This window comes from Candoia aspera, chromosome 3 (assembly GCF_035149785.1).
Source record: "Candoia aspera isolate rCanAsp1 chromosome 3, rCanAsp1.hap2, whole genome shotgun sequence".
NCBI classification, from domain to species: Eukaryota; Metazoa; Chordata; class Lepidosauria; order Squamata; family Boidae; genus Candoia; species Candoia aspera.
Window position 1 is genome coordinate 150944924 of NC_086155.1, and position 27178 is coordinate 150972101.

Consider the following 27178-nt stretch of genomic DNA (forward strand, 5'->3'; position numbering starts at 1 on the left):
GGTAGGCTTTCTGCACGGGCTGCAAACCTAACACTGGGAGTTGCCGGAAAATTGCAAACAAACGGGTCTACGACCAGGAATTCCAAGTTAATGGGCTACCGGTCCTAAGATCCACGAATTCCACGTCGTCGGGTTGGCTATGTCTGGGGCTGGACCCTTTTGCAGCGGTTCACGAAGGCTGGGCAAGAAGTGAGATCTATATATCGCAGCGTGTCGTGTTCCGCTTATCCCTGTTCCGAGAAATCAGCTCCGTCTCTCCTCTCCTCGGATCGCAGCTGTCGGACCGCTGGTTTGGAGAAGTAGCTTTTGCTGTTTGTGACTTCCTGTTTCTCAAAGACTCCTCCCTTTAGAAAACGCTCCTGCAAGGCGTTGCATGGGATCCAACGAGACATTAAGCAATCATCCTTGGACCACGCCGAAAAGGATCCTTTGGATGGGGCTCCGCACATTACTGCCAAAGCAGCTCACTTTTGGCTTACCTGGGAATCTCCGCCGGAGCTGGTGGGGCTAAAGAAACGGCAGTCGCCGCCTCCTCTTCTTTCTGTCGAGCTCGACTCCTGGTGATATAGTCTCGACAGCATTTTCTTGGCAACAATACGGAAGTCATTTACTATTTCTTCTTCCAGGATATTTTTATTTTCCATTTCCCAGCCGCCTTGGGGTGTCCTGATGATCTCCCATCTAAATACTAACCGAGTCTGACGCTGCCGAGCTTTCCAATCAAAAGCAAATAGATCTGCCCGGTTGCTTCGTGGGGAAGGCTGCAAAAGGTTTGGTACTTCTTCCAACCGATTTTTTTTAACCTATAGATTAGGCTTTACTGGGGTCGCGTTACTGGACTTTCTTTTCCTCTTTCAGCCTGTATACCTTACTCTTTTCCTTCCGGCATCACCTTCGGAAGCAGCAGGTGTTGAGGATCACCATTATCCTCAGACGCTACGATTAGACCCCCCTCCGGTCCCTGCCCTATTCAGCAGCTGTTTTCTCGCTCACCCCGCCCCGCACACCTCCTCTGATTCTCTCCCCTCCCCACGCGACTCGTCTTCTTTTTGCGTGGATGTCACTGGCAGCAGGAGAAAGAAGCGGCTGCAGGCGGGGAAATCCCTGTGCGTGAAAGCAGCTGGTATTGCGGACTTTGTCCTTGGCGCGGCTGCGGTGGGGACTGCGCGCAGAGGCAGCAGAGTAAAAAGGAGAGTTTAATCCGTTTGGGGAACCTGGCTCTTCCCGCTGCGCTCTGGATCACCAGCCCGGCTCCGCCTCCTTTCTCCCCTTCGATCTCTCCCTGGCTTCAGAGCCCTTTCTTGGATGGTGCTTGAGGGTGGAGGAGAGAGGGATCTACGTCGAGAAGAAGGGCCGGGAGGACGACGGTCTATTCCCCTGCTACCTCCGGACTGAGGGAAAGAGGGAAAGGGATTATTCGCGGCCACAGGCCTGAGAGCTAAACTTTTATTGCAGCTCTCTCCAGCCCGCCCTTCAGCTTCTTATGCTCTTGGACTCAGAAAGACTGCAGCGCGCAGAGCGAAGATCCTTCGCGGGTTGGCCAAGCAGAAGGCGAGGGTGGAAGAGACGCCATCTCTCGCTTGGGGCAGGCACTGAAGGGCGCGTGGAAGGCGGCGGCGGCGGCGCCTCAGACTGCGCGGCCCTCCCGATCTCTCCTTGAGAGCTTCTCCGCGTTAAATCGCGCTTCTGGGCTCGGGTGTGATTTTATTTTTCTTTTCTCTTTCCATTCCTGGTCCTACCCCCTCCGGGGGATACGCACCTTACTTCGGCTTGATGTGCTGCCACGAGGTGGGCGACATGGGCTTAGCTGACTTCAAAGGATTTCACCTTTAATAAGGATTGCGCGGTAGGCGCCCAAAGATGACTAAAACCCCTACTGGGTGAGCCGCTTTTGCCCTCTCCCCTTCCCTTGTTCTCCCCCCTTCCGCCCCCCCTCTCAAGCCCTTCTTCCCACTTTGGGGTCTCTCCCACCTCGTGCCACCTCAGCCCAGGGAACTGAGGACAGGCCCTTTCGTCTTCTTCCCTTCCATGCACCGTAATAACCCCAAAGGCCGGACGAGCTTGGCCTCGAAATTCTCTCCAAAACACTGGCTACTGTGTGAAACTGGCGATTAAAGCAGGAGGAGACAAGCCCGCCTCCCTTCTGCACCGGAGCCTGGGAGCTCCGTGTTGGCGGCCGGCTGCTGTCGCCCGGGGTCGAGCTTGTGCGTCTCTTCCTCCTCTGCCCTTCTCCGCCAGTTATGCAGACTCCCAGCGGGTGCGGCTGCCGCTACTAGGACCCGAGGCTGGCTGCTCTGGAGCCGAGCAGTGGAAATGGTCGCTCCTTGCCAAACGGCGGGGCGAGAGCGCGAGCAAGTGCAGAGGGGGGCGTCGAGCCTCTGGGTTGAGCGTGTGCCGCGCGCGTGGGCTCCCGACTGCTCGGCTCTCCGTCCTGGAAGCCCTCCCGTCCCTAAATGGAATTAGTGGAGATCGAAGCCCCTTGTGTAAGGAACAGACATGATCCATGGACGCAGCTTGTTTCACAGTGAGTATGTCTTCCCCGCTCCCTTTTTGGACTGCGACCGCGCGCGCTCTGCCGGCACTCGCGTTGGCCAACCCCTCTCCCCTCCTCCCTCCACTTCGGCAAAGGGTTGTTACAAACTAGGAGAGGAATCAGTTGCGGAAAAGCTTAATGGCGTAGGTGTAAATCTTCCCCTTCCTCCGCCTCCGACCCTGGCTCCCGCCCCCACGTCCCCCGTTCCTCACGGAGTCACAAATCTAGGGGCTGGACGCTGGAACCTTGAACTAACCGGGACGGAACTCTTGCCTTTTGCGCCAGGGTGCGAGATGGAAGACTCCGGTTCGAGGTAAATGTCCCCGAAACCCATGTGTAAGGAGGAGGGCGGCTGGGGCCGAGACACATTACCCACTAAAACTCTTCACTTCTTTACCCCTCTTTACAGTTAAGCTGTAGAGATGTTAAGCCGCGCAGAAGTCGGTGCATTCTGGAATTTGGCCAATTTGGGTAGGGGCAGGGGCTCCAGCCTACCACTTGGCAGCGTTGGGAATACATTCTCTGAAATTCAGTGGAACTTACTTCTGTGTAACCAGGTTCAAAATCAGAATAGCTTTGCCTCTGTTCTTCCCTCATCTTCAGTTCCAGGTCTCTGCCTAGACTGACTCCCAGGTAGGCATGAAGATAAGATTTTAATCAAATGAATGGCACACATCCATTCCTGGAACCAGCTGTCCAGAATCTAAACTCATTAATTACTGATATTATAAGGATTGAAACAAATGCTGCTAGATTTCAGTAGTTCTTCTCCATGAAGCCCTGTTATTACATTTAAGTAATTGGTTCATGTTTATACCTAACTTTGAAGTTACAATTTTCCTTAGGTATCTTTCAATATTTAAAATTCTTAAGTCATTCTTTCATATGGTATAATCCTTTGCTAGTCTACACGCTTTCATACGAACTAGTGGAAATGGGCGAAATTTTTCAGTTTATTTATATATCCAATTCCATAATAGTTCACTAAACAAATTAAGAAATAACAACAGCAACATCTCTATTTATAATTCAGGTTAAATAACAAATTTAAATCTGTTCAAACATATATAGGCATCTCAGCAAACATTGTACAAAATTGCCTCCAATGCTTTTTTTTTTGTGCTAAAAAATATCAAAATATTTTGAAGTGTCAGTGATGGCCCCCTAGAGAAATTTAGATTTGTCTTCACCTTACTCTTCCTGTTTTCATTTTATGTATAAAGGATTAGTTGTATACTGAGGGAGTGTATGTGATACAAAAAGCTTAATGGAAATGGGACACAAAAATGGAGACAAAGGTAACTCATACAGTACTATTCTTAATGTTGGCTTTAAAAGAAAACTGCTTTCTTTTAAAGCATAGTGAATGGATTTTTTTGTTTGAGTCAGGATGGTAGATAAGATGTTCATTTTCTCCTTTTCTATACAACTTTATTTGATGGAGGCCATAGAAAGTAATCAGATGAAAGGAAAATGGATTTAACATTAATTCACTTCTAGTCAAGTGAATAAAATTAATTTTAAAGTTATCTGTAGTTAGAACCATCTGGTTAATACTCAAGTGCTCAGCAGCTAATAGGATTCATAATATATCCAGTGGTTTTTAATGTGCAAATAGATTTATATATTACACAATATCAAGCCCATTTGATTAACATTAAAGACTTCTGGTATTAAATTTAATGGGATGTATCTGTATTCTTTAATTTACATCATATCAATAGTCATCTAAAATATATTGGTTATTACTGTGCCCATTTTTCAGAAGTATATGGAGCTGAGGGATAACTTCTCAGCTTTGAATTATTGTAGCCATTTCAGTAATTCTAATTCATGGAATTTGGGTTAAATTCTGTTAACATTTACTTATTTTGGAGCAAATTTTATCATGGTAGAACATACTGCAAAGTAAACCTGCGAAGAATAGCATAGTATGATTGCAAGTAGACATGATTCAATAGCAAACTACTAACCAGTTTTTCTTATAAACACCTAAATAAATGTTGTGTCATTTATACATACTGAATCATCTTTTGCACTCTCTTAAATAAAACTTTTTCTGAATATCTTCTAATGGAAGCAAACAGGTATTCTCTCGATGTTTCAAACTACAAATCCATGATGCTTATTGACGGAGTTCAAAACACTAAGAATGTAATGAATGAAGTTAGGCATGAGTAACTGACCACGGGTTTTCTATTTTAGTAAAGAGGAATACATATTTTAGTATTGGATAGCATTATACAATTTTTTCAGAAGGTAGCTTGATTGTCACCAAGAATGTTTCCAGACACGGTTGCTGATATTTATAGAATTTTTGTTTGTGACTTTCTTTGTTTTCTCACTAGATCTTCCTTCCTTTTCTTGCTACAAGACATTCATTAAAGAGAGAGGAGCAGAAGTGAGTGGGGAAGTTCAGTGGCTTTTGATTGGTAGTACAAAAAAGTTCTCTGTTTGAAGCCTCCCAATTCATAGTGTAAATGTCAAAATCCATCCGTGAAAGAACAACATATAAATCATAATTTCCTCTTTCTTGATTTGGAATTGTTGAAATATCACTGGCTCAGACTACATATTTAAAATAAAATGTAAATAGTATATTCCATGATGGCAGCTGTTGTTTAGGAGCAAGAAAATAAGATGACAACAGTAGGCTTGGAGTATATTCCCTCTTCCTCCCCACCATGGCCTCTGTCTGATTACACAAATTTTCTGTTTCCTCTATTTCTTAAATGCAGTGATACAATTTAAAACCCTGAAATTTCTTTAGAGCGTTTTGGAAATCCAAAATGAAAAATATATTTAGAACTGCATATTAGTTAATAGCAGAGTTTTCCTTATTTCTTATGAAACATATTTTTTTGGACAGGACAGCATCGTTTTCATTCTGTCAATTTATTATACAGTGGTATTTGTTTCGGAATATATTGCTGACTTCCAAAACAAAACTTTTCTTTCAAAGCAAAAGTGACTTATGTTGGTATCATCAGATATAAAATAAACAGTATTTAACTTAAAATATCATGTCCTCTGAACTAAAGGTCCTTCAGCAGCTAGCATAACTATGTGTATTGAGCATTTGCCTTGTGCACACATGAGCAATTCCACAATCTGAGGCTAAAAGCTCAAGAGATAGTTTGAAGTTGGCTGGGCTGTAGAGTACAAAATTGACAAGGTCAGGCCCAAGGTCAACAAGTGATCTCTGTGGGGAAACAGGGTTTAGAACTCTGGTGTTCCAGGCCAAGGCTAGTCACAACACTGATTAGTTGTCTAGCTTCCTCAATACTTTGTCTCAATCCTAGAACACAGTAGAAAATCCTTTTGTTCCCAAAGACCAGTTTCGGCAATAGGCTGGAGACTGTACCTGCGTGCAGGTATTTTTTATCCATACAGTTTATTGTCCGCATGTTATAACCACTACAGTACCAAAGCAGGGTTATCAAACAGAATCAAAAGCATAACAACTGTACATGATAAAATGCTCTGATTCTAGCATTTTAAGGGGAGAATAAGAAATATAATAACAAGAGATAACAAGTAACATCAGAGGCTGTTGAGGACCATATGTGGGCCAGAATTGACTATGCATTAACTAAGTCTGTTTTTAAGTAGAAAACTTTCCTAGGTGGTATGGTACTGCTGGAAGACAAGAAGATGGAAAGCTTTAGATTGTAAGGTATCAAGGCAGAAGTTGCTAAGAATCCTAAGGGTATAGACAATGGCTTTGGAAAAATGTAAAGAATAGATAGTTGAGGGACAATAACCTGGCAGGCCTCAGGACCTGTTCGGAACCAAAGCAACATAACATTGTTATCAGATGATATCTCAGTGTTGAGTTATTTATCTTTTAATAAACCAGATGGAAGAATTTGTACAAGTTACAACTCAGCCATGTTTATAACAAGTACTAGTGGAAACTGAATCTCCCAACGTAACAGGTTTCCAGTGATAAATATTTGTAAATGGTAATGAAATGAGTGGAGAACCTACTATGGCCATATAAGATCAGTTACTATAAGAACTGAAAAGAAAATACATTTCTTACCCTCCTTTTTCTCAGCAATTGCTAGGGATTTTAAATAACACCTACTGAACTGTTGCAATGCACTCTGAGAGGAAGGTCTAAGGAAACGTGTTAATGGGATTCTAAGATTCGAACCGAAGGAAATGCATAAACGGTACATTTCAGTTCCCAGCAGTTATAGACGGCTAATTCTATGATTTACAGGGGCCACCAATGATTACATAAGGGAAGAAATTCTGCGGATTTTTTTCCCCAGTGGACTTTCTTAAATTCATACTTTTAAGTAGCTTCCATGTGACAAGAATAAAAGGTGCTTTGATCCTAAAATGTACAGAACATAAGGGATAAGTTTTGTACTTTAGCAGCATATACTTTGTGTACACATAATTCTTGATTGGCATAGCTGTATAAATGGGGAAAGGGGAAAAAAGATGCCGCATGAAAGCTTAACAGAGTTGGTGTAACATGTCAGTGGACTCTAGGTTTTAGAAAAGTAGGTGTGTTGTTGTTATTCACATAAATTGCCTAAATGCCCAGCTTGATTCTATTGTAAGTATATCAAATGATGTTTCTTGATGCCTGCAAAACAGGAAGGAATGCCCAAGCTACATAAATTTTTAAGACAGCTATTTCTTCTCCTATGTATTCAAAAGTTGGCTAGTCGGATGAAACAGAATTCAAGTGGCTGCTCATTCATTGCATGACCTTGAAGCAATATTTAAACACCCAAATGTAAACCAGAAAAACAGTTAATCGATTCATAGGATTATTACAACTTTTGATTGTAGGAAACTTTATGTAATAAAAGCTTTGTATGAATGACCACTTTTTTAAAGCTTTAGATTACTACTTTAGATTAGTTTGCTATTGGTTAGCCATTAGGCCATATCAAAGTACAGAATATGAAACAGAGCATTAATAAGACCACATATAAAAATAGAATAAAAGAAACTAAATAAGAAAAGGAATAAAAATGCAAATCATATTTCTGTATCACCCCTACAATTTGCCCCAATCAGACTCACATATCATATCAGATCTCAACTGTACTATTTTGTTCAAATAAAGGGCCATATTATATGTAATTTTTGAGTTCTGACAGTGCTTGAAATACGTTCTTTTAACCTTGGGATCCCAATAGGTCATTTGTCTAATGTGCGGTCTTAGATACTGATACTAGATACTTTTTAAAGCTCTCAAATTGGAGCTGCCACTGGTTCACAAAGATCGAACCTGTATTTTAAAATGGAAATGCACGCTATAGTGTCTTCAATAAGCACAAAAGTCTAACATTTCTTTTCACATAAAATACACCTTAGTAAATGGGCAACTTCACCGTGCTTTCATTTCAAGTTGTAATAGCTCTGGTGGCTTAGTAACTCCCATTCACCGCAACAATACATCTTTGAGGAAGAAAAAGTATATACAGTACTTCTAAATAGCAAAGCAAGCAAGCAAGCATCATTTGTACATTCCTTATGCAAATGATACTCAGCAGATTTTAGATGCAAATAACTATTTGGATGTAATATCAAAAGACATGGCAGTGTACAGAAATGGTGCTTATGCAATCACTTCTACTCTGTTCTCCAGTTCTCAAAGTATTGTCTTTGCTGAGTCAGCTTCCTACCTCAGATGCTCTACCAACATAACGTCTGGAAAATGGGGTTTCTTCTTAGTGTACGCTCATTATAGGGCTACCAGACCCAAGCTGCAAAACTCTGGATACCAAAAGGTGAGAGCAAAGAAACAGATAACATGAACTATTTGCTCCCATTTGGTAGGTAACCCAGATTTTTGCAGACTGGTATGCCTAATTTAGAAGGCTGGGTGCAAAACAAATTACCCTTATCCATTCATCTGACCACATAGAAGAAAATAAAGGTACTACTGATGCTTAATAGTTAATGTGAAATAACCTAATAAGTGAAGGGTCAGATATATGGAATTATTGTTGCTAACACTATTGATTTATTTTAGTAGAAAATTAGGCAATCTCTGATTTGGTTATTAATGTACAAGCTGAGTTGCCAAAATAGTTTCAGCAGAGGTTAAGAGGTACCCTTTGGCAACAGAGGATGCAAAACGGTCAAAGAAAGACTTCACTTACAAACAGTGATTTGTGTATGTACGCAGACAACATGCATGCTCAGCAGACCAAGTCACACTGAGTCTTCAAGATACCCAGCCATCTAGTTTGCTCCAAGTAATGGATTTTGAAGGACTTGAAGTGTCCTCCAAGATATTCAGGATGGACTTTCCCTGTTATGAGTGGTTATGTTTGACCACACTAGCTAAACAATAGTTGCGTTTATTAATATTAAAGATAGATACACTGGAGAATGTGATTTCTTGAAATACGCATTAAGATTTTAGACCATGCATTGAACTGATAATGGGCTGGTTTGGAAAACTCAGTGGCAGGACTCCAGTTATTACTAGATTGCAACTTCCAGTCGTAGGCATTTTCAGGAGGCAATAGTGGCTTGTTATCAAGTGGAAAGCTGCATTTTGTACCAGCTGAAGCTTCCAGATAGTCTTCAAGGACAGTCTCATGTAAAGCAGATTTCAGTAGTTTTGTTGAGAGACGATAAGGGCATGAGTGAAAGTAGCCAGCACACACTGTTCAAGGAAAGGCAACAAATAGCTAAAGCTTCTACTTGCTCTTCCAACAGGAACTATTAGTCAAGGAAGACCCCCTAGTTTGTATGCTTGCTATATTAAGGCAGTGCAACCTTGTGAACAGTCAAAGATGGAACAGCCCCAGAATCGGGATGTTTGAACTAACAGCCACTTCATTTTGCTTGGGTTGAGTTTGATCCTTTAACTCCACATCCAGTTGCTCACAGTCTCCAGACACCATGTCAGGATGCAGTACCCATTCAGCTTGGGCGGAGATATATACTGTAGCTGGGCATCATCAGCATATTGGTGAAAGTTCATCCCAAATGGTTGGATGGCTTCATCCAGCAGCTTCATGTAGATGTTGAATAAAATGGAAGAGAGGACAAAATATGCTATACTGGAATGCCTCATGGGACAATCACTTCTTTCTCGTAGCTCAACTGGGTTGGAACTACTCTTAAATAAAATGGTGTCTTCCTACTGCTAACTATTGCTGGTGGCCTAGAAGGCTATCATGGTTGGCCACTCAGATTTCAGCAGGACAAATACTGTGATATTCCCTTCATTCAAGACTTGCCAATGTGAATCATGTCCCATAACTGGCTTGAATTCAGATTGCATCGGGTCCAGATAGTCCACTTCTCCCAGAGTTCTTTGTAATTTTTTACAACCTTCCCCCAAAAGGGAAATTGGAGAAAGGGTGCTGGTTGTCTGAATTCGTTGAGTCTAGGGCAAGCTTCTTGAGAAGGGGGCAAACCACTGTCGCTTTTAAAGCAGCTGGCATCTCCCATCCCTACAGTGAGGTGTTGATTAGTTCCTAGACCCAGGTCCCCATCTCCTCCCTGGCAGATATAGCCAGCCAGGAGACCTAGGGATCAAGTCTACAGATGGTGGACACAGTCTCACAGGAAGTCCTCTCTGCTTCTAGATCCACAGCCTCAAAAACCGCCTGGGTAACATTGCAAAATGTCACCTCGACACCTTAGACCTTGGCCATCCAGTTTCTAACCCTGAGCCGAATTGGGTGATATTATCCAAAACATGTTGGGCTACTTGGTCATGATGTGTGGTGGTGGTATGGTGGCAAAAATGAAACTAATGTACTTGTGTCAGATGTCAGAATGCAAATTTGTAGAAATGGAGTTTGCGTCATGACATCACTGTGTATGTGAGTTGTCATTATGATGCAGTTTCAGTTTGCTGCAGATGCCTATGCTCCCAACAGCCTGGTCAACATTGTCAGTAGTATGAGATGCTGAGAATTGTAGATCAAGAACATCTGGAGGGAGGACAGATTCCCTGGATAAATCAATCAACACTATTATTAAATATTCCTATGGCAAATTAAATGTCAGATTTAAATAATAAGTATGGTAACTATCTGGTGTGCATATAACTAAGTGACATAGTTAATACCAAAAGCTCATAAAGTAGCATCCAGTTTTGTTTTGTTTTTTGTTTTGTTTTCAAATCTACAGTGTAGCTTATGCAGAAGTAAGTTCCATCGATTTTCCTGAGGCTTATCCTATGAAAGTAGCATAGGATTGTAGCTCTGGCTATATATACTCACCTCAGAGTATCTCTCACAGAATTCTGAGTATTCATGAGTCAAAATGTTTTCACGCTTGAAATGATGTGTCCATTTGTTCCTATTGATATGTGGCTTTTATTATGAATATGTAGCCTCTTTGTTTAGGACTACTATGTTTTTATAAAAATAAGTGCAGCCACACAACCTATACTGTATACTGTTTGTTCTTTGTTTAGCATTTCCTCTTTTGGGGTGGAATGATTAAGCTGTTGTTATTGTTGTAAGTAATTTGTCATTTCAATGCATATATTTTTTATTTTGCAGTTGTAGCAAGTTTTATCATCCTACACTGGGCTGGGGCAACAAAAAAAGGAGCAGGTATGTTTTTAGAAGAAAATATTCCTATGAGCTGGTTTCTTTCAAAAATATTTAAGGCTTAAAATGATTTACATTTTTCTAAAAAAGTTTTTTTTGCAGTGTTTAACACTAAACATGTTTAATATAGTCAAAGGAGGCTATGAAATTTGATGTTGAAAACACCTATCTTACTTTCCAAATGTAGAACAGTACTGAAACACATTAACCAAAAATTAGTGAATAAATTTCCTGAATTCCAGTGTAGCTGCAGAGTCTAGCATGTTTCTGTTTGAATCAGGAGACCAGAAGAGGTGAAATAACAGCATCCTATCAATCATATCCCGGCCAATGATTATATAAAACTTGGCAAACTTAGAATTGGATGGTTACACTTATGGAATCAGTGAATTACAAGCTCATAAGAAATATAAAGGAATCTAGTACAGTTCCCAGAAAAAAGATGGATTGGTGACATTGCAAACATTTATGCTTCTTGGCCTGGAAATATGAATGAACAGTTGCTGCTGCTGCTTTCAAATGCAAAGCAAGCAATACATCTCCAACAGTTTCTTTCTGACTGAGAATACAAATGGAATTCATAACCCACAGATAACTTTTTTTTAAAAATGCTATTTGTAGTCTGCTGGAATATAAAGTAATAGTAACAATAATTTTCTGATCTGATTCACAAATTCCACTCAGACCAGACCTTTTTTCGCCAAAGCTTGTGGAGGGAACCACTGACTGGTTCAGAACACATATTCAGCCATAAACCCTAGTTTACAAATCACAGTTAAAACCAAACCCACCACATTCTGACTTAATGTGATACGTGAACTCAGGCAACCTTAAATGTGTAATACAGTACAACCAATATTGCGTAGCAGTGCAAAATGTAAAAGACGGAGTCATAAAGATAGATACAGAATTGCTGGAAAATGATTTTGACATGATTTGAAATCACAAACATTTTTACACACAAATAGGAAGTTTTCTTGATTAATATAGAAGAAAAAAGTAACTTAAGATTTTGTTGACACTATTTTTAGAACATTTGGAGTCCTAAATATCTAATGTATTTCTAATGAAGATCACTTGCAGATGTATCTATCAAGAAGTTCTGATCTACCTTATGCCTATTCCTGATTTAGACCTCTCACTGGAAAAACATAGGAATTGAGTTTTCTAGAAATATTTTCACTTGATGGCCCAGATCTGAATTTCGTTGAGGGAAGCTCACCTGTCACTAAATAAAACTAGGTATATAATTATTTTGGTTGAAATTTCCTTTTAATTATTGAGTTCTGTTGTTTCTGGTTTTAATTTTTAGTTGCCCATTCAGAATCACAGTAGTGACATGGGCAGCCATATATATTGTTCAGATAAATAAATAAAACAAGCTCAGGGCACATAATACCACAAGCAGGATATACCACAGTGCTGATACAATACAGAAGTATTCTTGTGTATCAAAAAACTCTTGGTAGCAAGGAATGGTTGTGCTGCAAAACAGTGAAAGTAGGCATTTTTTGTTTTTTGTTTTAAAGTAGGTTTTCTGGCTCATATAAAAGGAAAAAAAATGCAGTGATATAGTGAGTCTGTGAAAAATGTGACACTTGCACATTCCATTAAAACTCGTCTCAAATAAATTTGATGTGTGTGATTTGGAAATCTAGGTTCTAGAACAGCAGGGATTTGGACAACAGCTCTGGTCAATCTTGTCCGTTATTTCCCCTTGATGGGATATGGCTAGTCAAATTTCTGCCTCAGCCCTAGAAAAACAGAGACTTCTTAATAAGTAAATAGCTACAGGTAGTCATCGGGTTACTACAGCAATTGGGACTGGAGCTGCTGTTGCTAAGTGATGTATTAGTAAAATGTGACGTCACATGACTGCTTCACTTAGCGACGGCAGTCCCAGCAGTCCCGGTTGCCATTGTTAAGCGAGGCCTGTGTGGGTCATTAAGCAAAGACCCCATGTGACTGTGACTTTTGGCTTCCCCATTGATTTTGCTTGTGGGAAACCAGCAGGGAATGTTGGAAATCGCAATCACGTAACTGCGGCTCACTGAGACATAATTGTGAGCTGGGCGCTGAGCGCTCAGATCATCATCATGAGACCACAGGGACGCTGCGACAGCCAGAACTCCAAGGACCCATTATAAGTCCCCCTTGTTCAGTGCCATCACAGGTTTGAATGGTCTCTGAATGAGTGGTCATAACTTAAATACCACCTGTATAAAACTTGAAGGTAAGTAAACTCATCTTCTTTCCCAATTCACAGATATGGACTACGCCAAGAAACTAGGAGGGTTATCTTCAATACATGTTGCCTGAGCACATTTTGGGTAGTTTTTTAGGCTACGTGTATTTACCTAGTACTATTGTCACACATTCCACAGTTAACCAGCTTATTAGTCAGAATATAGTTAAGTACTTCACAAAATGTTTTACTGAATTCAAGCTATATTTGTCCACAGCATTCCCATGATCTACTACAATCAAGCTGGTAGGGAGTTAATTTTTGACAACCCATGTTTCCCACAGGATTTCTAGTAATAATTGCATTTTTTTATGTGCCCTGGAATTTTGACGTACTGACATCAGTTTTACAGATTTACCATTTTCTCGATCTTCTGTTTCACTTTTTTTGAAGTCAGGGATAGGTTTTTTTGGTGTGTGTGTGGCTTCTGGCATTTCATGTTTTGTAGGTTTTCCCAAATACAATATATAATCTGAAAATCCATCAGCAGATTCCTTCAGCACCTAGGACGTAATTCATTTGGAACAAAATAAGTGATCTTACTCAAGGTTCTTCGGTATTCCCTAAGATTTTCTCTGTCATCTTGAAGGCTTTGTCCTGCCCCTTCAGTCTACTCCTCATGCTTGCTTAATAGAAATAGATCCTTTTCTGAGAAAATACTGAAGGGCGTTTTTCATACCACTTCTCAACAGTTTGTCATTTTCTTAAGCAATCAGTTTTCTGCTCCTTTTATAATTGTATATATGTAAAGACAACTTTTTCTGAACGTCACTTTTAATCTTTGCAATTCTGAGTTGGTTGTTTCTATGCTTCTTTCATAATTTGTCTTTCCTTTCCCTTCTATATGAATTCTTTCTGATTTTTTGATTGCTTTTGAGCTTTTTGTTCAGCTGCATGGACTTCTTTTATTTCCCCTTTAATTGGAATTTTTTATGATTGCATATTTAATATTTCCTTTTTTAGAAACTTCCATTAATATTAAACTTTCCTTCCATTAATTTTTCATGCCAGGACATTCTGTTATCATTGCTGGAGTTTATTCAAATCACCTGTCCTGCAGCCGGAGGCACAATTTTTTCACTTGACCTTATGTTTCTTAAGTCAAATACTCTATCATATGGTTGCCTCCCCCAGCAATTCCTGCTACTTTCATCTTACAACTGTTCTTTTCCTATTGGTCAAATCAAATCAAATCAAAGAAATCCAATTGCTTTCCTCTTCTTTTATATCTTGTTACCAAAGCCAAATAGGAATTTCCTGGAAACCCATGTGTAGCAATTGCATCTCACCAGATATCAGAGTGATTAAGTCCCCCCATTACCACTATATCATTCTGTAATTTGATTTTGGAAAATGTCATCCATAGCTTTTTCTGATTGGATAGTTGGTAATGCACTCCAGCCATATTACTTTTATTATTTCATCCAGTTATTTCAGCTCAGGCCCTTTCAGTAGGGTTACCATGCCAGTGTTTGGATTCTTTATAGGTAGAGGTATTTTTAATATAGAGCCTCATGTGGCACAGAGTATTGCAACCGAAACTCTCCCTGCGACCCGAGTTCGATCCCAGCGGAAGCTGGTTTCTTGGGTAGCTGGCTCAGGTCAGCTCAGCCTTCCATCCTTCCGAGGTCAGTGAAATGAGTACCCAGTTTGCTGGGGAAGGTGACGACTGGGGAAGGCAATGGCAAACCATCCTGATATACTGTAGTCTGCCAAGAAAACATCGCAAAAGCGGCATCCCCACAAAGGGTCAGACATGACTTGGTGCTTGCACAGGGGACCTTTCACGTTTACATTTTTAATATATAATGCAATTTCTTCTTTAACATACAATGCAGCGGCTTCACTTTCTGCAGCGTGAAGAACTCTTGGTATTTTCTTATATGTGAGAGTGTCGGTAATCACTGCATCAGACCTCTTTTATTTTTTCTAGAAGTACCATAACTTTGCACTTGTTATACACTCACGCTATGTTATTGTCAGGCAGAAAAACATAAATTGTAGGCCACCACTATATAGCATCCTATCCTGCTGTGCTCTGTTCTTGAAGTTTTTGCCGTTCTTCTTCTCTTAGACCTGTGTTTGTCGTCTTGTATTCCTTTAGCAGCTTGAAGTCCTTTGGAACTCACTGTAACCTTGATATGCCCTATGAAGCTCTACTGACAAACTCCTATTTAATATCCCAATCTACCATGGATGTGTAAAGTTTCTAAAAGTTTAGGTTCTGGAATTTCCTCTTTCTTGTGTAACTGTGGTAAAAGAAGATCTCATCTTTGAGGGTTGGATTAACAAACACAGACCCCTGGCTCTGTACTATAAGTAGGAAATCATAGCAGGCTACAGATGGAAACAAATGTTCACATAACATCATGTAATTAAGCAAAAGCATTAAAATGTATGCCACATTTTTGCTACACATCTCTGTTACCTCATCGTCCTTTCCCCCCTTCTTTTCCAGAAAAGCAAAGCAATTCAGAAGGACAAAAGACAGTTCAGTGTGGAGTGTGGACAAAATACCCAGAAGGAGGTATTTTCACTTCCCCGAATTACCCCAACAAATATCCTCCTGACAGAGAATGTGTCTACATTATAGAAGGTAATCTAAATCATTCCTTTTTCTTAATTTTTTGTTGTACCTTTGGCAATGACCATTAAAACAGGAGCTGAAACTGTCAAGTAAAAATGTATAGATGTTCATTTTGGAGAGGGACATCACTATATTCTATGGCTGCTTCTCTTGATTTTCCAGTGCTCCTGTAGCACCCTCATGTTTGAACCAAGAGCCAGTTTGATGCAGTGGCTTAGGTGCTGAACTATAGACTGGGAGTCTGTGAGTTCTAGTCCTCGCTTAGGCATGAAAGCCAGCTAGGTGACTTTGGGCCAGTCACTGTCTCTCAGTCCAACCCACCCCACAGGGTTACTGTTGTGGGGACAATAAGGGACAGGGGCATTAAGTAAGTAATTCCAATAGAAGAGAATATATGTAGCTCAGTGGAGTTCTTACTGCTCTTTGAGTTTGGTTGTTGGCTGGCAGACGTTACCCAGCTTACTTGCACTGATGATGTTATCTTGTTGGATAATGAAGCAAACAACCAAACTCAGAGAGCACCAAGAACTCTATTAAGCAAGCCACCTTGATCAAAAATAAAGGCAGAATAAACATCTAATAAATAAACCACAACATAAGGAAAGAGCTACATAAGAAAGCTTCTGGCCCTTTTTTCAGCTTAGCTTCCTCTGCTAGGAGCACTAGAAACTTCAGGTCAGAAAACTGTATTGATACAATCAGAGATACTGCAGTATCTTCAGGTTAGAATCTTTTTCTATTTAGGGGCATTGTCCACTTTGCACACATGCAAAAGGTGGGCTGGCTTTGATCTCCCAGTCATGTGTGCCATATCAAAGCCAGTGACCCTCAGTGCAGAAGTCTCAGTTCCTACCCCTGCTTTTAGGCATCGAATAAGATTACATTTTGAGAGTAGCTGTTCAGAAGGTTAGGCTACCATCCCATACATTGTTTTTCTTTACTCTCCTTGCTGCTGTGGATGGAATTGCTAGACTTATTTGCTAGTGCTTGAGTTGTGAAGAAAATGGAAATGAAGGAAAACTTTGCATTCATAGAAAGTGCATACATTTCTGAAAAGTCCACAGAAGCTTGCAAGCTGATAATGAAATAGAAAGCATTCTCTTCCATTTTTAGACACAGTAATCTGACCATAAGATTAGCGCTGTTACACATCATCTGATTTTTGGGATTGCTTTTATGTTGTAAGAAAAGGGATGGTTCATAATACAGTTAGACTTTTGGCAATATTTCAGAATTGTTGGCAGGAAATCCAGATCAATCACAAAGGGTATCAACAGGAAGTTGCAGCCAAATCATTCTTCGTAAGAAATGTGCCTGTATAATACTCATGCTTGATAGTTCCAGAGTTGCTAAAACATTTAAACTATTTTTTTAGAACGTGATATGTAGCACTATTTTTTCCTAACATGGAGTGCTTTAAATTCCTTGTACGAGATTTCATTACAAAATAGATGCTCCAGATAGATTGGAAGCTATATAGAATTAACAGAAATTGTTTCCTGAAGACCTTCATATTTTTACAATCCTTATTCTTTTACTTCTGCTGTATGGTGTTTGCTGAATCATGATGGCGATTTGCTAATCCAAATGCACATATATAAAATTATCTGCTTAAGTGATAATACTCCTTAATTCCTCTCACATATAAAGGGAAAAAGAAACCTCCTTTGAAAGAAAAAATTATTCTGGCTTCTGCTGTTCAATTACTTTTTAAAAAATATATACAGCATATGTCAAACCTGCTAGTCTATAGTTAGTTATATTATCCATACAGTAATTTCAGAAGGTGTACTTGTTTTTCTTTTTTATTACCAGAGCTTTTGAATTTCTTTAGGTAGTGGATATTGTGACTATTTGAAGAAGACATGAACTTGTTTCAAAGTACTTTCCGCTATGTTTCTCTAATGGTTGTAATTCATAAGTTACATTTTCCACAAAGACCTGGGTCTACACTCTTATTGTATGAGATCTTTGATGAAAGAAGTCTCCTATATTTCTATGGTCCAGATTTATTTATTTATTTATTCAAATTTTGCTACCACCCATCTCCCCCAAAAGAGGGACCCTGGGCAGTTTACAATAAAATTAAAACTATAATAATAAACAATTAAGATGCTTTAAAAATAATTTACAAATATAAAACACAATATAAATAAGTATAAAATCCAAGAGGTTAAACATTCTAATCAGGTGGGAGGGGCTTAAGGCATGAGCCAACCCCATTTAACACCTTCAGTCAAATAACTTCAGCCATTTATAGCAAATACATTAATCCTTTGCTTTTGGAATGTTTATTCGTGACTCTAAATGTATTTAAAAGTCCTGGTTGCAGTATTGGTGGTGCTTGATATATTGTTTATCCTCAGTCTTATCTATATAAAGACAGTACTATGTTACAAGATCACAATAAATTCTAAAGAAAAGTTCCTATTTTCTGATTCAGAATAACTATGTGTCATATGAAGAAATAATTTGGTCTAAGATGCTTTTGTTGTATTTTGGGGGATAAAGAATATGAGGATGTTCCCTCAAAGAGTGAAAAATTCATCTTTTCCTCAAATTTAGTCCCTAATTCTATTTCCCATATTACCTTTAACCCTTCCTTATTGTGTGCTTCAAAGTTTAGTAGCGGTAGTATTTGCTGTAATACTCACATGTCATGCTAAATAAGAATTTAGTATTTGCTCAGAATGCATTAAAAATCAAAGAGCTCAGGTTCCAACTTCAGGCTGTTGCAAAAAGGAATTTAATTATACCCATTGTAGCTAAGCTAAATTGTATCCAAATGGGGTTTTATTGCTGTTTTAGATTTTGAGATTGATTTGGCATTGAAGTCTTTTAAATTCCAAATTCCTTTTATTAGCCCGTTCACTGCTGACTAATGGGAGATATCAAGGATTATTCCAATCCATTTGTGTGATACCGGCTCCCAATAAAACAGGAGAGATGTTTAGATCAATCTTTCATTTCAAGGCGTTCTGTTAAAGTGAAACAGAATTTTTTTTTTTTGCTTAGCTTCAGCTGTCAGCTACATGAAATTACAGGCTAGTAAGAATTAAAGCCTTAATTGTATGGGCCTATTTCACTGCATCTATTCCTCTGCTTCTAGTTAGAACCCCGAGACTTTTTAAGCAGATGTAAAACCTCAAGGCAGCACTTCTATAAGATAATTAGATGAAAAAGATGACAAGACATGCAGGCATTAAGCAATTATTCCATGTTATTAGGACTCTTTGAAGAAAGGTAATTAGAACCTAAATTAAAAAGATTGCTAAGATTTCAAGTAGTAAAAGCTCATTGCAGAACAGCTGTACTACACAACCACTGTAGTTTGCAACATTTTCTTGCATATTTGCTTTCACTATTGCTAGAGACAGAGAGAAGAAAGAAACTTCAGCGAGGCAACTGGTATGATCTTTACAGCTTCTTCACCATGAAAGTATACAGGATGCTTCCCTCATCCCTCCCAAGAATAACTCTCTGCCACCACACTGAGGCAGGATAGGGAGCTTAGGGGTATGGTAGTCTAAAGATATTTAAAAGAGCCAGTTTGGTCTAATGGTTAAGGCAGCGGGCTAGAAACCAGGAGACTGAGAGTTCTAGTCCCGCCTTAGGCATGAAAGCCGGCTGGGTGACCTTGGGCCAGTCACTCTTTCTCAGCCCAACTCAGCTCACAGGGTTGTTGTTATGGGGAAAATAAGACAAGGAAGGAGTATTAGGTATGCTCGCCACCTTGAGTTATTTATAAAAATAATAAAGGTGGGATAGAAAATAAATAAAATAAATAAAATATATTTTTTTCTAAGATGACACTTGCAATATAGGCCAGAGGAATGAATATGAATGGATCAATGTGTGTCGGTGTGTCTATGTATGTATGTATGTATTAATTCATTCCACTGGGCCATACTGCAGATGTCATGAAGATGTATATCTTCATAAAATCTCTGCAGTGATTCACCTTCAGGAAGTATAATAGCTCTAGCAGGACTAGAGATAAATAAAAATATATAGCTTTTGATGGGTTGAGTGAGGCACTTAGTGGGTTAGGAAAGGTCACGGAATGAAACCTAGTAAAGTTTCATGGGATAGGCTAGTATATCTGAGCTGCAAAATTAGTATAACCATTAAACAACATTGAACTCCAACTTTGCTGCAGTTAAGTAATTGTTGAAGAATTGTATTAATTCTCACATTAATTTGAGCCTAGTATTATTTTGTGCAGAAACTTACTTGGAGGGAAAATGAACATTCTTATTAAAACAGACATCCTTTTCTGATAAAGTTTTCTAAAACAAGAAATCTAATGTTATCTGTTCCATGCTTTTAATTTGGTGTGTGAATTTATTCCTTATTCATTGACTACGAGCTTGAAAAGTTCTTAGTTTCACAGTAATTCAATCTGTTTTGTTTATCCAGAAATCCAGTTATGAATCGAATAGATTCTGTAGCTTAAGCATTTCTACAAGATAAACATACAACACATGAAGGTTGAAATATTGCCTATTCAGTGTACACTAGCATGTACATTGTAGTGCTGCTTTAGTGTAGCAGTCAGAGATACAATCATGAGAATTAAAATGCATTTTTAACTTGAAGTATTAAATGCAAAGCTTGTTTCCATTGGCAGAAGTTCTTCCTGAACAAACCAGGATGCTTCAGCTGACACAGTACTGGTATCTTGCTGTGGCTCCCAATGAGCCACCTTGCTGTTCTAGAGGGTTCTGTAGTTCTGAAAAGCAAATTGTCAGGGCCACAAAGGGAAGCAGGAGATGGGGGAGAACAGATGGAATTTCCATATATAGACATCCTCCATAGTATGAACATTCTTCCATTGATAGCAAGAACATTTGTGTGATTCATTAATGACTCAAACTGTCAATGCATTTGCTATGTTTTTCATTATCAGTTAGATTGCAAAAGCCAGAACTTCAAGAATGTAATCTGGTTTTGGATTCTCTACTTGACAAATGACAGATGTAACATGTATGTAGTTATAGGATGCAGCCAGTTCAAAATATGTTGCTTTTCACATTAAGCTTTAGATAAGGGGAAGATAGTCTGCAGCAGAAATAATGCATAAGCCTGATCCACAGTTACCAAGTTAACATCTCTTTAATCACCTTTAATGTTTCCATTTTGTTGAATTTAAAAGCTTGCAAATTTGTGACGGCAAGCTCATTAGGCAGCTATCATTCGGGTTACAAAATTTAAAAAAAAACAGCGGAAGAGCCAGCATTTGAGTTTTCTTTCAATATTACTTCTATTTTACCTTTATAGAATAGGATTTCAATTCCTATGGGTCAGAAATTATGCTGAAAATTTTGTAGGTTGGGAAATTTCAGCAGAGCTCAACAAAACAATGCTATATGATGGCGCCTACCTATATGATTGGAATGTATATATACACTGGAAGGAGAAGAGTTTATGAACCTTTTAGAACTATCTGAAATTTAGTGAAGACATGACACCATAATGCACAGTTTTGTGTCTTGTTTGTTTAACCAGTCTCTTATGCATGAATAAGGTTTAGATGAAGCTCAAGATCACACTGAAGGTCACAGTACAGCAAGACTAAAGGGTTCACAAACGGTTTTATCACTGTAGGACTCCACTGCTACAACAGAAATACACATAGCTTATCACGTAGATGTTGCTGAATGCAGTATACAAGTAAACAAATATACAAAGATGAAGGTACTTGTGCTAGCATTTTCTTTGCTTTATAAATCCCGTTTTAGGGAAAAATAGATGCAAGAAAAGCTGCAGGAAAAGAAGATTTAGGTGCATATGTGCATTTTTTAAGCATCCATGCCATACTGTTATCAATTTTATTTGTCCTACAATACAAAGTCCAAGACTTTCAAAAATAAGAAATACATTTAGTAGGAAAACCAACTGATATTATTGTTGAAATGCATTCTGTTTATCCTTAGAAATAATAGCTCTGAGTAGAGTAAGTTACTTTGCCTAAACAAAACTTAAAGCCCCATAAAATACTGTGGTATGAAAGTTTAGAAACAGTGCATTTAGAAGCAAATACATTTCAGTGCATAAAATTATGAAGAGTTTTTTTTTTCAGCTGCCCCAAGACAATGCATTGAGTTGCACTTTGATGAGAAATATTCCATAGAGCCTTCTTGGGAGTGTAAATTTGATCATATTGAAGTGCGGGATGGACCTTTTGGATTTTCTCCAATTATTGGTCGTTTCTGTGGACAACAAAATCCACCTAAAATAAAATCCAGTGGCAGATTCTTGTGGATTAAATTTTTTGCCGATGGTGAACTTGAATCTGTAGGATTTTCTGCACAGTACAACTTCACACCTGGTAAGTATAAATTCTAATCATTTTAGAGGAAAGTGTTTTAGTATTTATAATGATGGATTTTAGAAATATAAAGATATGTAATAATCTAGTTAAATTAAAATATCAAAACTTTAACATATCGTTAATGGAAATAGAAAGAAAATGTTTTTTTCCCCGCCAGAAAAGAGATGCCTCTTTCTCAGAATTTAATCTGGGCTTTCTATTTATATTAAATGCTTTTATTTATTTAGTTAACAGATATATTTATTAATCACACTACCATCCACTAGGCACTCAAGGTGATATACAGTAAGAGACAAAAAATGCAATAAAGCAAAATAAAACTACAAAAAAATATAAGATAAAAATAGAAGCCAAAGCTTTCATTATAGGAAAAACCTTTTTAAAAACCCTCAGTTATGATGCCCGATAAAGCATAATAAAGGAAGTATTAATGTGACCACAATTTAGAAAGTGATTTTATAATTGCAGTGTTCCTAAGTAATAACTTTAAAATACTGGATGCATGTATGTTAGAAATGAAGCTGGCATGATGGGTCCAGAACTTCTCAGGTTGGTGATGATCATTATGTCAACAAATCCTAGTTTCTTTTATGACCTTGAAGACAACAGTCAAAGAGCCATTAACTTGGAAAGGCAGGAGGAAAAAGCTATCCCTGCAGCATAGGCGTGTGTGTATGTATGCATTTTATCGTATTTTATCTCACCATAGTATATTTTAGTTAATTTTACTGTATTTTAGCTGTTTTATGGTATCATATATATATGTGTGTGTGTGTTTTTCATTATAGGAAAAACCTTTTTACTGTACATAGACTCTGATTGACCTATACTGTACTGCAGTAAGTAGATGTTCTGTTGTAGCTGGCTTCATCTTCTCTGCAATAAAGTATCTACACTAGCTAAGTGGTGCCAATTCTAGAATAAAGGGAGAACCTAGTTTTGGAGTTGTGCTATGCTGAAGCATGACAGTAGAAATGTCCAATGACAGTTGCAAATTCTGGGCAAGTCGTATAGGATGAGATAGTTATTAGAATGTTGCAGTAATCTAAGTGAGAGATGACCCAGGCACTGGGATTTAAAAAAAACAAAACAAAACCTACAGTAACATTTTGATTTAATTGGCCATTGAGAAGGAGGGGATATCCATTAATTCCAGATGCCCATTAAATCCAAATTTAAGTATTTTACATAATTACATAATTGGTGTAAAAGCATCATTTGCAGTAAAACCTCAATTTAACAGGCAGACTGTCAATTTAACGTCTCTTAGTGGGACTGGGATCCAAATGAAGAACATGACCATAGTATCCTACACCTGTTACACTAAGGTCCATTAAAGCAAGTTTAACTGTAGTATGATTTTATCTGGATAGTAATCGATAAGTTGGGTTACATATACATTTTTATGCTGGGAGAATTATTATCAGGCAGAAGCAAAATCATTGAAATGTTCCCTATGCTCTCCATAACAGCATACTCATTTTGTATTAAGTAGAACTTGTCAGCATCATAGTCAACTAGGAAGTTATAAATGTAATTAATTATATGAATGTGTTATCAGAAAATGAACTGATGTTCCCTCATATAAAATAAAGTGGAAATATGTTTGTTTTCACATCATCTGAAGAAAATATTGTACATTCTACTAAGAAAAAAATAGATTTCAGCTCCTGCTGCTCTTTCTTTTGAACATTGCCTTTTATTTAAAAACAGAAACTGCTATACTGTAGTGATTTTTCCCATGTTTCTTAAACTGCAAATTGTTTTGTCAGAGGAATCCAAGATCCAAAGCATAGGATACATTCCATTAAGCAGTTCTGTGAAATAATCTTAATTGCTATTTTCCAATTCTGCCTTTGATCAAATTGTCTGATTTTATTTATGAAGGCAAAATGAGTACCTGCAGTCAGGTTTACAATGAAACTTTGCAGTAACTTGCAGAAGCTTTCAGAGTTTTCTGAATCCACAGGTTGGCAATAGTTTCATGTTACGTTCCAGTGAATTGTTATAATGGAAGAAACAGGTGAATTAGGGGTGGGGGGAGAAATTTACAATATTCTGAATGATTGTGAACCAAGGGAAAAAGGCTTTTTGCTAGCTGAACTGATTGAGTTAAGAAATTATAGAAAAAGTGACTGGTATTTGGACACCCAAAAATGAATGACTGATGATTTGGTGAATATCGGCTTAGAAAAAAGTGTCTTTGGAATACATGGTTAAAGCTTAAGCCTGTTGATACCTACACATGAAAAAAGAGTGCTTTGAAAAGCATGAGAGATTCAATAGTTTATGATGAAAGATTGAGAGACTTGATAAAGGATACAAGGATGAGAGGTTCTAACAGAATAATTTTTGTACAAATTCTACATCTAAGAGAAGATGTTAAAGAATCTAGAATGAAAGTAGAAAGACTGCGAGAAGAGAAAGTGTAAGTCTGCGTGGAAAAAAAAGAATATAGATTAATATCCCAGTACAATAAGTGGAAGTAGACATAAGAAGAGAGGATGTATAAGTTGCTTGGAAAAGAACAAAAAAAAGTTACAGACTGCCACAATAGTGCATGGGAAGTATGAAAAAGGATACCTGCTAGAATGAAGTGGACAAGGCTGTGGGTGAGAAAAAACATACATAAAAGAATGATTGATGCAAAAACAATGAAATATATTGCATAATGTGTACAGAAATAAAAATGTACCTTCAAAGAATGTAGTCAAAGAGAACCAGAAACCAAGATTTAAAGCAGCAGAGAAAATGCAGAGCAATATTGATGGAAGGAAAATTGCTTTGGAACTGGGTGAAAAGGGCTAAATAAGAAGTCTCGGGTAGAATGAATGGAATCAAGAATGGTGAAATTATTTCAGATGAAACTGAAATGAAATAAATCTGGAAGGAGTATTTTAGAGATTTGTATGGGAACGATTTCTGGGTGCAATGGAAACAAATCACAAACAAATGTTTTATTCTAAGAAAAAATAAATGAAGCTATAAATGCTGTGAGAATATTGAAAAATGATAAGGCTGCAGATGCAGTTTAAGAAACATTAAAATATGTTTGCTTCTGGAGTAGTTGTGCTACTTAATAGCTTAATCTGTGGAATGCTTAGTTAATGGTTCAACGTTGAACAAGGAGTAATCCAAAGATGTGTGATATTACCCTGGTTATTTAATGTATTTATAGTTAAGTGCATAAGAAATACTTGTGGTGATCAGAGATTTGATGGTTGGAGACTTGAATGTATATTTAATTTTATATATAGATGAGGCCTTATTGTTCTTTGAGAAACTGAATAAATCATTTATGTCAGGAAAAACATAAACTGAAGAGGAATAGTGTACTTAAGTGTGTGTGGCAAAATAAGAAAAAGCTGGGTCAAAAACGAGTAGGTGCTGAATGCAAAGCAAGTGACCAGTGTGAAACAAGTATGTTGAGATGGCTTGGTCATATGCAGAGAAAGAATGAGGGCAGAACTTCCAAACAATCATATGATGGAAAAGTGAATGGATTGAGAGAAATAGAAGACACAGAAAACCATGGCTGGTTGGAGTTGATAACATCCTGAAAAGTGAGAGTTGAGAAGTTTAAAGAAGAAAAAGCAAAGTATGAAGCAGTGTATAGTATGGTAGAAGCAAGGATGGTTTGCTAGGATAGAAAGGTATGGAGAAGTAAAATGAATAGTAATGGTGTAACTAGATTTGGTTGTATTTCCTTTTCTTTAATTTATTTTGCTTAGTGTTTATTATGTCTTTGCACAGTGTTGCTTACCCTGAAATAGAGTGGTTATATGGATATGTACATACAGTATGCTTATATGAATAATACCTATTCTTGTTTGTTCTGTGGAGAGATACTTTCAACACTATGTGCTATTTTCATAAAAATTTGATTCATTGCTGTTCCATAGAAGAACCATATTTTATCATTAGGGTTATTTAAGCTATAACTTTGATAATCATTTGTTTTTTTTTCATTTACCACTATGAAGTAAAGATTATATGTCACACTTTTCTTGGCAGGATTTTTAGAAGTGGTTTGCCATTGCCTTCTTTCTAAGTCTGAGAGGGAGTAACTGGCCCAAGGCCACCCATCTGGCTTTGTGCCTAAATTAGAACTACGACTCATAGTCTCCTGGTGGTGTCTTAACCACTACACCAGTCACTCTCTGTCTCCCTGTCCCTCTCTCTCATGTGAAATATGAATAGGTAATATCAACTAACTTTCTGAATGCCAGATATTCCTGTGCTCAGATTAACTTTAGTTGAGATAATTTATGGGTCTGGCATTAACCCTCAAAATATAAAATGTTCTGGAAATGGCTCCCAATTTTATGTACTTGTAAGTAAATTCAATATTAGGAATTAAGGCTGCAAACTTAGCTTCAGTACACTATGGGGTGATCCTGACCAACTGCATTTGATATAATGCAGTAAGTCATCATCACCATGATCGGTCCCAAGTATGTTGGACTTTAGTTCCCATACATCTAAGGCAACTCAGCATGTGTGTAGGTGAAAAGCTTAATTGAGTCCATATTTTGCCCATGGATACACTTATAACTAGTGGTTACTGCAGAGGTAGATTGGAATAGAATGCTTTGGTACCAAAGGTATCTTTACTTCTAAGAAAAATACAGGAGATGAAATGCTCTTAAATCTTGAAAGCTTCAGCCATCTAAATGCTGAAAAAGAACTGGAGGTGACATGTCAGCTTGCTTTTATAGTCCTACCTGTTCCAACAAACTTTCAGCCATCAATTTCTTCTAAGAATATAATTCTGAAAGGGCCAAGGATTATAAGCTGTGGCTTCTGTTTTAAAGGGTTGTGTGATTGCCAGCCTTACAAGGCATAAGGCCTTCCATGACAGTAGCCACTTTCAACGAAGCAAGTGACCTTAAAGCCTCCAGAGGAATGGCAAATCCCATTCCAT

At 38.2% G+C, this 27178-nt stretch overlaps 1 protein-coding gene across 1 annotated transcript in view; it reads left to right on the forward strand.

Annotated features, from left to right (window-relative positions):
* Nucleotides 1-1923: 1923 nt before the first annotated feature.
* The window catches only part of NETO1 (neuropilin and tolloid like 1), a 99374-nt gene continuing 74119 nt past the window's right edge, over nt 1924-27178 (forward strand). The window contains exons 1-4 of the mRNA XM_063299044.1: nt 1924-2524; nt 11038-11091; nt 15792-15929; nt 22003-22251. Of these exons, the coding sequence (XP_063155114.1) occupies nt 2497-2524; nt 11038-11091; nt 15792-15929; nt 22003-22251 (469 nt within the window). The 5' untranslated portion in view covers nt 1924-2496. The remainder of the gene's footprint in view (nt 2525-11037; nt 11092-15791; nt 15930-22002; nt 22252-27178) is intronic.